The sequence below is a fragment of the Mus musculus genome, chromosome 13, assembly GCF_000001635.26.
Source record: "Mus musculus strain C57BL/6J chromosome 13, GRCm38.p6 C57BL/6J".
Taxonomy (NCBI): domain Eukaryota; kingdom Metazoa; phylum Chordata; class Mammalia; order Rodentia; family Muridae; genus Mus; species Mus musculus.
In genome coordinates, this window is record NC_000079.6 from 94783968 (window position 1) to 94801507 (window position 17540).

At 42.4% G+C, this 17540-nt stretch overlaps 1 protein-coding gene across 1 annotated transcript in view; it reads left to right on the top strand.

Annotated features, from left to right (window-relative positions):
• Nucleotides 1–4952: 4952 nt before the first annotated feature.
• Nucleotides 4953–17540, top strand: part of Tbca (tubulin cofactor A) — a 54004-nt gene continuing 41416 nt past the window's right edge. Inside the window, exon 1 of the mRNA NM_009321.3 lies at nucleotides 4953–5035. Within this exon, the coding sequence (NP_033347.1) occupies nucleotides 4983–5035 (53 nt within the window). The 5' untranslated portion in view covers nucleotides 4953–4982. The remainder of the gene's footprint in view (nucleotides 5036–17540) is intronic.

Below are 17540 nucleotides of genomic sequence, written 5' to 3' on the forward strand. Positions count from 1 at the left end.
GGTCAGAATAGTGGAACCACTGTCCATGGTCAGAATAGCGGCTTCTCGGGTGGGATGTGTTGAGAAACTTTGGTGAGTTTCTACAGCCTCTGCCAGTGAGAGTGTTCTTGGCTATACTATTATGTTGACTTTCAAAAAGCCCATGAAACCATACTCCTACTTGTGTACATTTCTTTATGTGTTTTGTAATTTTTAGTAAAAGTCTTCCTTTCTAAAAGGTGATTAGCAGGATCAGTTTTGCATCTCGACCATGGAAACAACTTTTTCCTGAGCCTTGAAGGGGTTCATAGTCAAGACCCTCCCATTTGGGATTGCAAGTCCCATTCTTCTTAAAGAAGAGAAATTACTGATTTTTAGCAGTATGTGGACCAGGCATAATATTCAAGACAATTTCAACATAGGTGGATATGTTTATTAGCCTGTGAATCTTAGAGCAGGGTTTCCCAACCTTCAATACAGGTCCTTATGTTGTGCTGATCCTCAGCCATAAAATCATTTTTGTTGCCACTTTATAACTGTAGTTTTGCTACTGTCGTGAAGTGTAATGTAAATATCTGTGTTTTTCAGTGCTGGGAATCACAATCTCTATTGTGATCAATAACACTGTGATTGGTGTTTATTATTAATGTTTTACTAATAACCTGTGGAATCACTGCTGTGTGGTAGGAACTACACTTCACATTCATTTCCTCAGCCCTTTAAAATCTGTCCCCACAGTGTCCTTGTAGCACCAGTGGCTACAACAGCACCAGGTACAGAACGGACCCTTGACCTTCAGTGAGAGCATCCAGAGGGAAGGTTTTTATTATTTATGTGGAGTACTGAGGTTTAGGGTCAGATTTAAACTGTAGAGTTAATCGTTGAGAACCAGAGCCCTGCTCCTATACCTACACTGAAGAAAGTCTTACGTACGTTGGTCTAAGGAAAACTAGCAGGACGTGAAGGTCATCTCAAGAAACAGTTAGTATTACTTTTGCAATCATTTGCAGTCATCTCCACAGAGACATGGCTGAAGAGCTTCAGGTGAACGTCCTCCATGGAAAGAAAACTGAGAAAATGTAACCCAAAACGAGAACCATTTTTAAAATCTAATAGCAAAAGGTAACTTCTCCTCACTTCTGCCAAACACTAGTAGTTATAACTGAGTCAACATGTCTATATTTATGGGGTGAGGGTCACACAAGGGCATAAGTGCCAGGAGGCAGGAGTCCTTGTCATTCACCCTACAGGCTGTCTGCTGCAGCTTGTACCCACACCCCTACTACTCTAGTCATTCTAGTCAAAGACCAGCACCTCAGGGCTGAGCAGATAGAGCTGTGTGATACTGTAAGCTAAGGCACCATATCAGCCTGGTTATTGAGTGTCACCACTGTGCTAGAAGCTCTTTGATCAGTGGTGACATGATGTCCATAAAATTGACAAGGTTTATGGATAATTCTGGCCTCTTCTGCACATATCTCTCCTCCCCATCTCTTTGCCTATCTGCCTGCCTGCCTGCCTGCCTGCCTGCCTGCCTACATGGTATATGCATACATATTTGTGCAAGTATATATGGGTGCACTCTCCTGTGTAGGCACATATAGAAGCCAAAGGCTGACTCTGGGTTTCTTCCTTGATTGCTTTCCATATTCTTTTTGAGACTGAGCCTAGAGTTTGATGTTTTGGCCTGGCTGGCTGGCTGGCCATCGAGTCTTGGGGATCCTCCAGTCTGTACCATCTGCCCCATCTCAGTGCTGGAGTTACATGAGCACATGGCCTTGCTAGGTTTTTACAGGGGTTCTGGGGAATCTGAGCTCAGGCCCTGGTGTGCATACAGCATCACTCTGTCCTCTGAGCTGTCTCTGTAGCTGTCTGTCAGAGCAAAGCAGAGAGGAAGACCAGTGTATGCGAGGAGGGGAAGGGTCTTTCAGGTTGTCCCTGTCATCATCTTGCTGGAGAGAGCAGTCTCTGTGACATATGGTTAAATAGAAACCAAAAGGCTCTTCAAAGCAGCTTATTCATTTATTGAAGAAATGTATATTGCCAGGCATAATGGCACCTGCCTATAATCTCATCTACTCATGAGGCTGAGGCAGGAGGATACTGTGTTCAAGGGCAGGCTGGGCAATGTAGCTATACCTTGTCAAAAAGAAAAGGGAAAAAAATGAAGGAGAAAGGCCTAACACATTGTGCCTACTATGTGCCAGGCATGGCTACATGTTGAGATACAGTGGTACAGTGGTGACTAAGTTAACCATATAGTCTTTGCTAGATGAAATGATCAAACTCCAGCTCAGTCTGATCTTATTGCTGTTGATCCCACTCACTCACAGCTCTATGCTCGTATCCTCCTGTGAGCACACTTCCTAATTTAGGACCTCTTCCCCAGATGACTTACGGCACAAGCGTGTTATAAGTGCTCGAATAAACACCAGCACCGAGCTAAGCTCCGTCAAAGCCTTAGGAGGTTGGTATTATTACCACCTTCTACCTTTTACAGATAAAGACACCAGGCTAAGAGGTGGTTAAGCAACTTGTTCAGTGTTACAGTTAGTGAAAAGAGGAGTTGGGACTTGACCCAGGTTGGACTGGCTCCCGAAACATACATATCCTTAACTAAAACTATGAGCTCAAGAAACTGGGACAAGGCCATCTAATTCCCTACTGCTGCCACACTCCATGTTGGTACCTTGCAGCCACCCAAATGTGATGTAGAATACACAGATAGATAAATGCAAACTGTCCCAGAGGGCCTGGGACTGGATACGCGCAGCAGTATCTGTTGGCTGCTGAATTAATTACATACATTAGTGAGTGGTTTCCAGTTAAGGCATAGACAAGAACTAAAAGAAAGACAGATACAAAATTGGTGTGTGTGTGTGTGTGTGTGTGTAAAAGAAATTTCTGCCAATTAGCACAAAACTGAGCTCAGAATGTCTGAAAATCTGGGCAAAAAGGAAAAAAGGAAGATGTAGTGAGTCAAATGATTTTACTTGTGGTGGCTAAAAGAGCTTGGGCAGTGGCAGAAGGCCTGAGCACACTGTCTCTGGTGTGTGGTTTGCAGTTTCTATTACCTTCACAGCATTTTGCGTTGGTGACTCTGCTGCTGCTGTGTTTGTCCCCTCCTCTGCATTTCACAGCTCTGCTGTGTCACTTGGGATTGTAGTTCAGTGTGCCAGCCAGCTAGAGAAATGTATTTATTGAATTTAGCACCTGCTGTGTGGATCACGCAGATGGAGATTTAAGAGAAAGGTTTATGAAAGACAGGATTCTTGCCTCTTAACATGCTTATACTGCAGCTAAAGGGGTGGGAACAGCCCTTGTAAAGAACTCAAACCAAATTGTTTTCAAACAAATATACACAGAATGCAAGGGATCAATGTATTCCTGGAGAACTGCACAGGCAGGGGCAGCATTGGGAGTCTTTCCGTGGGAGCTAGGTTTTGAGACTGGATTTATACCTGGAGCTCTGCTCTGACAAGACTGAAGGATGTTCCAGAGCCAGCCATGAAGATGAGAACTGAACTAAGGGTCAGGAGAGGCCAAGAGCATCAAGTGAAGAACAGAACCAAGAAATGAGGACGCAATGGAGGCCATGCCTCAATTCCTTGGGGGTTGTAGGGGTGCTTCAACAGGAAGAGACTCTAGAACACAGTTCAGGGTGCCTTGTTCTATGCAAATTGTATCTTGGAAAATATGGTGGAGTCAAAAGTTGTCCCATGTCTGCTGTGTTTAGGCATTGTGCTGAATGCCACCCTCTATACACCTGTCACGTGACGTGGGCATTATTTCTTAGGGCTCTTCAAGGAGGTTGAGTGCCGGGGTCCTGTGTTCGCTAAAGGATAGAACTCCACATGTGAGATAGGTGGCTAGTCATTTGCTCTCAAATGACTGAGTCCATTAAGTGTGTAGCAAGAAAAAGGAGATGAACAAATAAATAGCAGGGAGCGGATAGATGACACCATCGAAACAGGTTCTTACAACACCCTGCACAAAGCACTGGAGAAGTCCCTCGGAGTCCCCCAGTCAGAGATTCTCTCTGTGGATGGGATTCTGCCATTTTGTTGCCAGTGTAGGCATACTTTTACACAACTTAAAAAACAAAAACCAAGCGTTTATTTCATACACTTCTGTGTATATTTGCAAGCCACAGTGAACTTGCAGAGGTCAAAGGACAACTTGCGAGAGCTGGTTCTTACACTCTACCACTTTTGAGTCCTGCAGATTGGTCTCAGGCCATCAGGCTAGGAGGAAAGGGCTGCTCCCCTCTAGGCCAAGAAGGTGCAATGCTGTACTGTTTTCTCCCTGTCTCAGGGGTAGGGGGCCAGCATGTCTCAGGACGGGGAGTCTTGCTGGACACTTGAAACAAACTTGCTAAAATTTAGGACAAGAGGAACCTCCTTACTCCCAGAGTCCTCTCTCCATAAACTCAAACATCACAAGACAATTTACATAAGTAACACTCTGGAAAGGGAAGGGACTATATGGAGAAAGGGAACCGGAAGAGGGGGCATGGATTGGAATGTAAAAAAAAAAATTAAATTAAAATTAAAAATTTCTTTTGACTGTCTGCATTATGGTATTTTATTTCATCAAACACAGATCTCTTTCTCCATTTGACAACAGACAGTGAAAACAAAAATTATCCTTGTTAATAGTTTCTAAGTCACACTGTCCATTAAGCAGCTAATCCTGTTCACTTTCTCAGGAACAGAAAGTTTCTTAACTCAGGCTATGGAGACTGAGAAAATAAAAGTGCAGCTTGTGTACAAATCCTGTCCAAGCACCAGGGAGAAGCAGCTGGTATAGGGCTTTGAGAGTCTCCAGCTCTAGGTACCAGCAGTCTAGATGCAAGGATTCCAGGTAAGAGTCGGGAGGCGAGGCGGGGTCGGGCTCTCCAGGTACGCATGCGCGCACTCTGGGCTCCACGCCCACTCCACCGCCCCTTCTGCGCCGGCGCGCCGCGCAGCCCCGCCTCTCCTTCCTGCGGCGCCTTAGGGACCATGGCCGATCCTCGCGTGAGGCAGATCAAGATCAAGACCGGAGTAGTGAGGCGGTAAGGAACGGCCGGCGGCTCCGCGGCTGACGCTCGCTCTTCCCTTCTCACCGCCGGGGAAGCCGGGCGGAGCGTAGGCCCGATGCGGGCGCGGCTTCCAGGCCTCGGCGGGCGGGATGCGAGGGGCCCGCACACGCCTAGGCTGGCGCTGGCAGGGAGCCGCCCTCGGCGCTGGCCCTGCCGCCCTCCGTGCAGGGCTCGGCGCGACCTCGGCGCTGGCCTGGCCGCCTTCCGTGCGAGGCTCGGAGGCGTCCTCCGCGCTCGTAGGCCGGGAGGAGGAGGAAGAGGAGGGCGACCTGTGCCTGGAGGGCCTCGGCCTGTGCGTGCGGGGCGCCGGCTCCCTGAACTTTGCAGTAGGGAGGCGGAGTCCGCCCTGGCCTGGCCTCAGGTGGACTGGACAGCGCTCAAGTTTAAGGGACGCTGAGATCATGGGCCTCACTCAGAATACACAATGGCGGGGCCCTGGCCTCTGACATGGCTCACTTCCAGAGTTTGGGAACTGGGGCTTGAACGTGAGCACCTCTGCAAACTTCTTCCCCGAAGCTCGCCCCGGAGCTGTGGGCTGCTGCCTCCCAGGAATAGGCCAGGCCAGTCTTGTGACTTGCCTTGACTCCCGACTGTACATATTGCAGTGCTCATTAGAACTAGTTTTGTTCAGACCCAAGCTGATCATACCGAAACATTCCAAGGGAAAAGATACACAGCCTCCTTACGAAGCAGATCGTTCTGCAGGGGAAATAGCTTTTTTTCCTGTTGCTCCATCTCTCCACCGTTTATTGATATTCCATCAGAGGGAGGTCAACCCATAGAGGAGAGAATCACTTTTAGAGATACTGCCCGAGTTTTAGTACTTCGAACGGTACTTTGGAAGCTTTTATTACAAAGGCAGCTAGGGTATGGTAGGGGGGCGGGGCGGGGGTGAAGGTGGGGGGGATAGACAGTCGGTTCTGAATTGTGCCTGACTTCAAATCTGGTTTTATGTATTCTGGAACATATTTCATCGTTGTACTGTGCCTCTTCTTACTGAATTTGGAAGATAGAGTCCAAATTCTCCCTGAATTCAGTTTTTGGAAGAAATACCTGCTACATTTTTGATACAGTGTGATTCAAATAAATAAGATACACCATATAGGTTTTGCTCAGTACATGTTTATGAGTGCAGTTTTCAGAATGTGGCTGAAGTCACACTTCAGGTTAGTAGCAGAGCAAGCAAATGAAACAAGGATCCTGGCTCCAGCTGGGATGCGGTGATAGAGCATTAGACTGTGTGATAACACAGGAGGGGAATATGAGATCTATAGCATACAGTAAGTAATCCGCGCTGTCCCTCAGCCCACACGTTTCTTCTCTTTTGCCAGACTTTCCTTGGCTGTGTCATTTCCTTTAGCATATTGTCTATTTTGCAGAAAAGAACCCGGAGGTATAAGAGACTGCTTTAAAGTAAATATCATGAGAAAACATTTCTAAATGTTTTCCCATTAATATGTTGTTGATTTTATCACCCTCTTGATCTATTCTATAAATTTATTTAGTTCAAGTAGTTATAGCCTAACCATACATATGCTAGAGAAACGTCCTTTAAGTAATTAAGAACTAGCTTGTGAGACATTGACAAATTCTCAGATGCCTACATAAACTGCACAGAAGTAGATAAAGTTTTCTGGGTAGATTAATAGGACATTATCAAAGTTTACTTTTGGTATTCATATTTCAATAAGTTAATAATTTTCATGAAACTCATAATTTACCATAATCTCAAGTTGCTTATTAAATGAATGTGTATCATACGCATCTTCCCTGGCCCTTTGTTGACATGAGGTGTAGCATTTCTTCTTGCATACTGTAAAACAGGGACATACACTTTTAAACTTAAAATTTGTATTTCACTTGTTGATTACCTGCATTTTATCTTGCTGTATAATATCTACATCCATAAACATTACTTCTTTATTTTTTCCTGAAAACTTATTTTACTGTGATTGTCTTCTGTGTTAATAGACTAAGGCGGAATTCTACATTTTATCTCATCCAAAGGGGAGCATAAATGAGGCAGACATTAATTGTTGGGGAAGAATGATCTTGGGCCCAAGAGCTTAAAGGGCGTGCTGCTTTTCCTTCTCCAGATTTAGTTCCAAAGACTTCTTAGTTTCATGATTCAAGAATGTTCTTGGTTTTATGAAAGGGATTCTTTCTGCTCATTGGGTTTGTTGTATTTTATAAAACTTGCATTTATTTATTTACTCTGTATGGGGTGGGGGGTGCCTATGCCAAAGCACAGGTATGGAAGTCAGAGGACAGTCTTCAGGAGTTCACTCTCTCTACCATGTAGGACTCTGGGTCATTTAGTTTTTCCTCACAGTTGAGAGCCACTGGGATTTATACTGCAGGCTTTTGTCCTGGAGGCCATTGGATACGTTAGGCTGTGAAGTTACTCACCTACAGCACTTGTGATTCACAAGTCCCCAGTTGTGGAGTTAGGATGGCGCCTGAACAGAGATTGAGAGTTAAGCGTATGGAAATAGGCAGTTAAATAAATGATGGTTGGTATCAGGGAGATAACGCAGTGAGTACAAGATGGCTGTCTGCTTGTTCAGGTGAAATGGTGAAGGCAGTCTAACGTGAGATGAGGTAACCCAACTTGTATTCTAAATGGAAGTAAAAGAGAGTTTCAGGGGAAGTATTTAGCTGGTGTCATAGTTACTATTTTGTTGCTGTGACTAGATGCCATGACCAAGGCCACTTCAAAAAGGAAGCTTTTCATTGGGGCTTTGTTTATAGTTTCAGAGGGTGAGTCCTTGACTATCATGGTGGGAACAAGGCAGTTGGTAGACAGGCATGGCGCTAGAGCAGCAGCTGAGAGCTTAAATCTTACTTTCAGGATAGAGGCCGAGAACACCAGAGACTGGGCCTGATGGGCTTTGGACACCTCAGAGCTAACCCTCAGTGCCACACCCCCTCCTACAAGGCCCAAACAGCTCCAGCAAGCAGTCAGATATGTGAGACTCTGGGGGTAGTTGCCATTCAAACCACCACAGGTGGAAAATAAGCATGAGCTCCGCAGTGCCCCACCCAGAGAAATGTGCAAAATGTTTAGAAACCCTAAACTTTTTGAGTGCTGACATAACACAGGTTCAGATTTTGGGGCACTTCTGATTTTGGAGTTACAGATGTTCAAACTGGTAAGGTTTATATAAGCATTCCAACATCTGAAAAACTTTGGTTTGAAACGTGTTTGGTCCCAAGTATTAAGGGGTACTTGTACAACAGTGGGCATTGTTGGTAGATTTGGTCTGTGTACTAGTTGCTATGTGTTGCTATGATAGTTACAGTTGCTATGATTAGTTACTTAGTGTTGCTATGATAATCCCCACTACCACAACCAACTTGAGTAGGACAGGGTCTAGTTCATCTTCCGGGTAACAAGCCAAGGCAGGGACTCAGATAAGAACCTGAGGCAGGAACTGAAGCACAGGCTATGGTAGAGTGCTCTCCCATGGCTTGCTCTGTCTGCTGTCATACATAGCCCAGAACCACCTGTCCAGAGGTGTCACTGCCCTGGGCTTGGTGTTCTCGTGGTTAATCATGAAAGGGCCTACGGGTCAGTCTGATGGAGGCAGTTTCTTATTTAAGTTTCCCTCTTCCTGGGTGACTCTAGTTTGTCAAGTTGATAAAAAAACTAGTTAGCATGGTCTGGCTGGCTCTTTTTAAAACGTTTATTTTTTTTTTATTTTTATTGTTTTGCGGATTAACTTTATAGGTATCTGTTATGTGTCACAGCTAATCTGGCCAACCTCACAGGGAATGACCAAATAATAGTCCCAATTTTTGTCTCAGTGCAGATCTGAAATTACTGTCATCTATCTGGTGTCTGACCATTGATTGATACATAGGTGGCAACTATTGTCCTAATTCTTTTGGACAGGAGTTTCCTAGGATATGGGATATTTTCTGTTAAAACTGACAAAATCTCAGGTAAACTAAGTTGGTTGGTCATCATCTCTGTACCTAGCTTCCATATCTCTACTTTGTATATGTTGTAATTTATTCGGAGACTGTTATAATTATATACTATCAATCTTTATACATTGGGCCTTACTTAATTTAAATTTGTGATATAAATACAAATTCTTGCCATAGTAGCTTTTTTCTACATTAATTATTTAGAAAATAGTTTCACTAAAGTAGAGGAAAAATTGAACTTGTTTTATTGACTGTCAAGATGTATTTTTAGCTAAGCAACTTTTGTCTACTCTACATTTCTAAGTAGGATTTGTGTTTACAAAATAAGTTTGTTATTAAGTATGTCATAAGTTCAAGAGATTCTACATGGAGAAAATTTAAATCTATTTAATGTAAAAAGTGACTTTCAACTTTAAAGCCGACTTTTAATAAAGCCTGATGAACTAGGCCTTTGTTGGGTGAACTGATTGATTAAAAATACTTCCTTAAATATCTTTTCATAACCATCTTACTTCGAATCCAGTGTGGACAAGGAACGTTACAGTATTGGAGTCTAATGACATTGCCCTGTAGCTTTCCTGTGGTTAAATGAATGTGACGCCAGTGGGTTGGAAGGAGGCTGGGACAGTTCTCACTGCAGTGTGCTGCTCTAGCTTTAACAGTCTCTTAACTCTGCTTAAGTGTAGCTGACACACCATAATTACAGATCTGCAGGCCTTGATTACAGAATTTTACTTCAAGACCCTGTAGGGACATTATATTGATTTTTTTTCCTTAATAAACCCTGTTCCCAAACTGTGCCATCTTCCAGAATTTATATATACCTACAGTCTTGGTTTTCTATATACATACACACATTATATATTACATAGCAGGAATTGGGATCAAAATGTAAGTAAAATCGTTATTTAGTTAAATATATAATATAGTGGTATAAAAGTGAAAAATATGCATAAGTAGACAAAAGGGTTTCTTCCCTAAGCTCTGGCTCCTGGTACAGTTCTCATAGTTAAAGTAATGATGGATGAAGTGTGATGGGGACTATGTGGGAAAGGTTAAGTAAAGAGCTGTGTGAACAACTCCTGTAGCCTCACGAGCTTTGCCTTTCCCTTTTTGTTCTCTTGTACCACACCTCTTTGCTTTGAGTCAGTCAACCAGAATGTCTTACTTTAAAATTTACCTTTGAACTGTAGCCTCGTTTGGAAGTTTTGTGATCAGTTCTCCAATGTCATAGAGGCAGTGTCAGAGTAGAATGTAGGAGGTCAGCCCCTCACCTCGTCTGCCAGCTGCTTGGCAAGCAGGAGCTATGTAACCTGCAGCCATATGTCTCGTCAAGCTGAAACGGGAAGAGCCAAGGCCACTCATGATCACTATTTCCCAACACAGAATATGTTCTGCTAACTGAGCTGGGATAGGAAGGATCTTTCTCTTTCTCTCTCTCTCTCTCTCTCTCCCTCTCTCTCTCCCTCTCAACCCCCTCCCCTGTTTATATCTGTGCCCAGGGTACATGCATGGGTGGATAAATGTATACATGTATGTATATATGCATATGTGTGTATATATATATAGAATATATAAAAATATATAGAAATCTTGAGATTCTGAAGTAAGGTTGCAAAATTATGCTAATAGAACATTTCTAAATATAGACTATAAAATAGAATATAGATGCTTAATATATGACCTTTCTATTCTGGCTTGTCATTTCTAACAATACATTTATAGAACATCATAATGTTTTGTTAGGATGTTGTTATGTACCTAAGAACTCTAATATTTTTTCTTGGTATTTTGTCATGGATTTGGCTGATTCTCAGAATTTCTTACTGTCTTTGAAACATCTGGTATGGTGTTAAAACCAACTACTCAGTCAAAGTTCTTTGCCATGAACAAATGAGTATGCTTCCTCTGTCTGTAATCCTTTTGAACTTGATCTAATCAGTCATTGAAAGCCACAGAACAATTGCTCTAGTTATTTCTGCTGTGGGAGTTAAGCAGACAGAACCCCAGATTCTCCTCATCACACATCACACCTATGACCCTAGGAAAGTTACTTAGCCGTTGGAAGCCCCATTTTTCTTAGCTGAAAAATGAAATTGGCAGTTGTATCTTTTTCATGTTGTTATTAAGACAACTGAGTAAGGTGACTGTGTGAATCACCTGGCTCAGATGCCTGATAGATAGCAAAGGCTCAGTGTATTTAACTGCTGCCATTCACTTCTGTCTTGAATGTGCTGCTGTAACAAAACAGCCTGAGACTAGGCAATTTACAAATAACAGAAAAGTATTTTTCACAGGTTTAAGGCCCCAGAATCTCCTTTTTGACACCAAAGTGATACCTTGAGCACTGTGACAAAAGGACAAGGAGGTGTCCAGCCCTGTGTGAAGTACTTTGTAAGATCCCTGATCAACTTCTAAAGGCCTTACTTCTTAGCATGCAGCATGCGTTAGTGATTATTTCAACAGAAGTTAGGAAGGCCACAAGCAAGCCATAGCAAGACACGGAAGCTCTGAGGACTTATGGAGGAGTGTCTGTGGGTCCCAGGACAGAACCTAGAACTTGATTGTGTTTTTAAATTGTGATAAAATCTTGGTTCTCAGTTACTTGTCTGACTGGTGTTGGAGAGGGAATGAGTGTGAGACTTCCATGATTGGGGAGTTCCTACAGCTGTGGTGGTGTGGCTCTGTTAATTACTGAGGTGATAATTACTGAGGTGATAATTACTGAGGTGATAATTACTGAGGTGATCATTCTCTGGTTCCAAACCCCAGCAAACCTTTTTTTTTTTCTTTTTTTTTTTTTTAATAGAACAAATGCCTTGTTTCCATATCATTAATTCCCAAAATCCATTGTGGTTTACAATTGTAAAAAAATGATATCTATATTTTTCCAGTTTTTAATTTGTTATTGTGTATATACACGTGTATTTGTGCATGATGGGAGAGGAGAGCACAGGACAACTTTCCGCCGTCATTTTGTCCCTTCCACTTATGTGAGGGTTCCAGGCAGCTAACGCAGGTCACCAAGCTTACTTGGCATGCACATTTACTGGCTGAATCATCTTTCCCTATTCCTATAGTTTTAATGCTAGATTATATTATAGATTCTCCTCAGTATTTTGCTTTTTACTGAATTCTCTAGTTGTTGAGAGACCTGTGCCAAAGAAGTATTTTATGGCTCTCTTAATGTGCATCTATGTGTTCTTGTTTTAACCTGGCCCATTACAAACCTTTGTAAAGGATAGTGAAGCAAATAGCATTAGTGTAACGGTGAATGTTCTCCGTCTCTAAATAATACTGCTATACGTTAGTGAAGTTAGTCTCTGAAATAACCATACTGTACCGTTCTCTATAAAACCTATGAAGCCGATAAGTCCACTGAAGTGCATTTAAACTTAATACAGTAGTATAATTTTGATATCTAAGTCAAATCCTAAGGGTTCTGCATTATGTTAAAAATATATGAAGATTTTTTTAAGGCTGAGAAGTTCTTTACAGTAGTCAAAGAGATAATGTTTAATGGCTTTCATAAAATATGTATGTTACTTGCCAGCTCGGTTGAGAAGTGGTAGAGACTAGGAAAAGTTCATGTGACAGGGTTCCAGTGCAACAGTCTAGAGCTATTTACTTTATAACTAAAAGCGAGAGGCTTAGAAATGGAGACTAAGAGAGAAACAGTGGCTGTAACCAACAGCTTTCAATACGGTTCTTCAAGATGGCATGATAGTAAACATACCATATCAGGGGTGTACTTAAAAACTAAAAACTTTAAGCACTGTTTTAATGTTATAAATGCTAATCTGTTGTCTTGGTTAGGATTTTACTCCTGTGAACAGACACCATGACCAAGGCAACTCTTATAAAGGACAACATTTAATTGGGGCTGGCTTACAGGTTCAGAGGTTCAATCCATTATCATCAAGGTGGTAACATGGCAGCGTCCAGGCAGGCATGGCGCAGGAGGAGCTGAGAGCTCTACATCTTCATCTGAAGGCTGCTAGGAGAAGACTGGTTTCCAGGCAGCTAGGATGAGGGTCTTAAAGCCCATGCCACAGTGACTCAACTACTCCAACCGGGCCACATCTCCTAATAGTGCCACCCCTGAGCCAAGCATATACACACCATCACATGTTATAGAAAAATTTATGTTATTTTTAAGAAAACAGTTTTGTAGTTCTATGTAATTAGAACACTATTTCTACTGTCTCTGAATCTAGTTGAATAAGGGTTGTGTCTGTGAGTTTGTGTTTGTATTTACTTGCCTGTTGCTAAATTCCCTTCATAAATAGGCTCACTCTTCCAGGTTTTAAAAGAATAAGATAGCAGTTAGAGAGACTGTTCAGTTGGTAAAGTTCCTTCTGTGCATAGACTCCAGCATCAGTGAAAAAAGCAGGGGCAGCTGCTGCATGTGCCTGGAATCCCAGTGCTGGGGAGGTGCAGACAGGAGAGTCCCTGAGGCTTGCTGGCCAGCCAGTATACTAAAAACTGGACTGCAGATTCAGTGAGCGACGCTGTCTCAAAAAGATAGACTGAGAGCTGTCGGCTTTGCTGGCAGATAGCTGCGAGGAGAGAGGTCTCTCCGGGGCTGAGTGGGATGGTGAGGTTGGCAACCCAAGAAGAACCACACAGACCCAGAAAGCTTGATTGCATCAGTCTCTTGCTTTTATGGAGCAGCTGACAGGGGTATGGGGAGATCTGGTGGGGCCTATGAGATTATTCAGCGTCAGCAGTTGACAGAAAGACAAGGGTTCGACCAGGTCATGTAGGTTGTACTGAGTCACTCTGTAGCGGAAATGACCAAGACAGGTTGCAAAAATCGAGCCAGGCTCAAGCCAATCCTCTAAGCCCCAGGATAAGGCTCAACAGAGAGCTATAGAAGAAGACCCCTAACCTCAGCATCTGACCTCCACACACATGCACATTGATGCAAACAAGCACATTTTAATCTTCTTTTGTCACATCATGTACATAGCTATTATGGAGCACGGTTGCATATATAATAATTTATGTGTCTATCACCTTAAACATTATTTGGGGAGCTTTCAAAATCTGATTTTAAATATGTCATTAAATATTATCATGGGTTGTTACTTACTTTTAAAGTTTTAAGTGATATACATGAGAACTGTCCACACTAATTGTGTACCAGGTACTGTTCCGGTACCTGTATATATTGCATAATGTTCAATCAGTGTTGTTCATCCTTTCTCTGAGCCTTTTGAGATGTCCCTGTATCATTGCCCTCCGTGTATCATTGCCCTCTGTAGTCATTTTGCTGGGCAGTAGCACACAACAGACTACTCATGGCCTGTGTCCTGTGACTTAGTACCCATTGCCACAGATCGTTACTGCTCTTTTCCAAGCATCAGAGTAGTAGGATTGGGGCTGGAGAGATGGAGGGGACAGAGCGAGAATGTCAGGTTCCAGAGGCAGCGTTCCATTCCCTACAGTGTTGGTCACTAAGCCGGACCAGAGCTTTTCAGTGTTCTGACGATTCCTTGGAGTCCCTAAGCATTTTCTGTAAAGTAGAGGTTATGTGTATAAAAATGCTAGGACAAATTTTGCCTTTTTCAAATTCAGAGGCAAGTGGGAATGGTGTCCACCCTAGAGACTGGGGCCTAGGCTCAGATTTGACTGTGCTGGTTGCCTGTGAGCACTGAGACCTACCCAGCTGTTTTTCACTTGGGTCCTGGGAGCTTGAACTCGGATTCTCAAGCAAGCACTTAGCTGGCCGAGCTGTCTCTGCTGCCAACTTTTTCATGTTCATCTGCTGACGATTGTACCATGAGTTTTTCCAGGGGAGATGCAATATTACAACAGATTGAATGTAGAAACAGATATGAGAATCCAGCTAGTTCTGTTAATTTAGACAAACATGCAAAAAAAAAGTAAAATGCTACCATTTTCACTATTTGCTTTGAAAAAATAGAATTACTTTTTATAAAATTGGCTATTTTAACCTATTTTACTCCCTTATAAGTATTGTGTGTATGTGTAGTGTATGCTTCTGTGTACATGTAAGTGTATTTGCAGGATGTCGGGAATCTGCTTTGTCACTCTCTAGTTTATTCCTTTGAAAGAAGGTTTCACTTGAACCCTCAGCTCACTGTTTTTTGCCTGGGTTGGCTGGCCAGTAGGCCCCTGGGATCTGTCTTTCCCTTCCCCACTCAGCACTGGAGTACAGGTACAGGCTGTGTGGCTGTAGGGCATGGAAAACTCCGGCCTCACGCTTCTGCAGAGAGTATACTTACCCCCCACTGTGCCTTCTAAACAGTCTGCTTTCTGGAGGGGGCACGGGGTGGGGGGGGGAGGGTAAGTGAATTAAATATAATTTTTCCAAAGTTTAGAATGAATACCAAGATATTTCTTATGTTTTCTGTTTCCATTTCTGATACACTCAGTAACTACTAACAGATTTATATAAACAACACCTTTGTGTGGTCCTCAGTAAGTTTTTAATGTAAAAGCATTTTGAAATTTAAGAGTTTGAGAACCATTGTACTAACTCAGTAAACCGTTGTCTACTGGAGATCAACTTTCGTGATTCTAATTAGTGAGGTTTAGGCAGGTGCTGAGGAGTTTTAGATTTTACAAGTCCTCTGTAATTTCTTTTTTTTTATTTTTTTATATATATTTTTTTGATTTTTCGAGACAGGGTTTCTCTATAGCCCTGGCTGTCCTGGAACTCACTTTGTAGAACAGGCTGGCCTCGAACTCAGAAATCCACCTGCCTCTGCCTCCCGAGTGCTGGGATTAAAGGCGTGCGCCACCACGCCCGGCTCCTCTGTAATTTCTTTTCATGTGTTTCTCTGAAAAAGCATTGTACAGTTTTGTAAATTCTCATTGCTCAAGACAGTTCTTCATGTTTACAGTATCTTTAGCATATTTTCTAGTATGAAGTATTTCAACCTTCTTGAATGATTATATGGAGTGTGAGTATAAAGCCAAGGTACATGCAACGGCAATCAGTGTGCTTATTCAAATTGGAGACTTAATTTTTTCTAACATTTCCTTTGTGTGCGCGCGCATATGCCACGGTGCACAGTGGAGGTCAGGAGACAGCTGTCAAGGGTCAGTTCTCTCCTTCCATTCTGTAGGTTCCAGGACTGGACTTAGGTCTTCAGGCTTGGCAGCAAGTCCCCTCACCCTCTGAGCCATCTCATTGGCTTGAAACAGAATTTAATTTGAAGTGACTAGCAGTGATTCTTGAGAAATATGAAAAACTGAAAGTTTCGAATTGTTTTTTGTTGTTGTTAATTTGAACTGTATTATATAACAATATTAATAACATGAACCCACCAAACAGAAATAATAACTAATTTTGTGCTACTCCCCACCTGAAATAACTATTTTTAGTCTTATGCATATTATTGTCTTGCTTGCTTGTTTACTCTATCATTTGTATCTTGCTAAAATATATATTAAGTTCTAGTTCTGTTTTGTTTTTTGAACTTGGTAAGAAGGGCATCTTTAAGAACTTATTTTTCACTCTGTTTGATGGTCACAGTATATTTGTTTTGGTAGATGTATATTGTTCCATTGTGTAATACTACAGCTTATCCATTTTTGAACAGGTGAGTATTTGGGCTGTTGTATTACTAACAGTGTTTCTGTGTCCCTCTCAGTCCTTCCTCAAGGTTGCTGGGTCTTAGAGTATTGGATTTCCCATTCTATATAAACACTGTCTTAGCTTGGGCCAGTCACAGGTGGCTTAAAACAACAGTGACTTATTTCTCACAGTTCTAGAGGTTGGGGTTGGAGATCTGGCACACAGCATGGTTGGGTTCTAGACTCTTCTTAAGTTGTTGGCTGCTTGTTGTTTGTTCACATGGGAAGGGGTCTCCAGGGTTCCATGTTATCTCTTGTAGGACACTAATATTATTCATAAAGTCTCGGTCTTCATGACAACTTTTGGCAGCGGTTATCTACTAACGACTATGCATCCTGATGCTATTATATTAAGTATATAGTTTCTGGAGATGTACCAAACTGTTTTCTGAAGGAGCAATACCAGCTTCATGGTAAGGGTCTTTTCATTAACCCATGGCCTCTATGAATCTTGATATGCTCTTTAATTTTACTCCAGCAATACAGCTTTTGTTTAGTTTTCATTTTGGAAGATAAGTATTTTAATCGTCTTTGTAAATAAGCATCACTAAAGGACAAAAGGTAAAGGAGGGTGAGAAGGGATGCATCCTCATAGTCTCACTTCTGGCCATTTGCCTCTGTGGACAGTGATGTGTAACATGGACAGCCCAGGCTGCTCTGATAGAGATGGCTCCTCGGAAAAGGCAGCTCCAACCATTTCTACAACTTTGTTCTGTGTGGGTGGCCTTTGGGTTGAGGTGTTGTAGGTGGATCCTGGAAGCTACCCTGGCACTGCATTGGTTGGAATTAGATTCTTTTTCTTAGTGTTTGTTAGTTCTGATTTATGGTTCCTTCATTATTAGGACTGGCACAGCATTTCCAGAGAAAGACTAGGTTCTTCTCCTTGTCCTCCTCTTCTTCCTTCTCTTCTTCCTGTTTTTGTTTTTAATATTGTTTT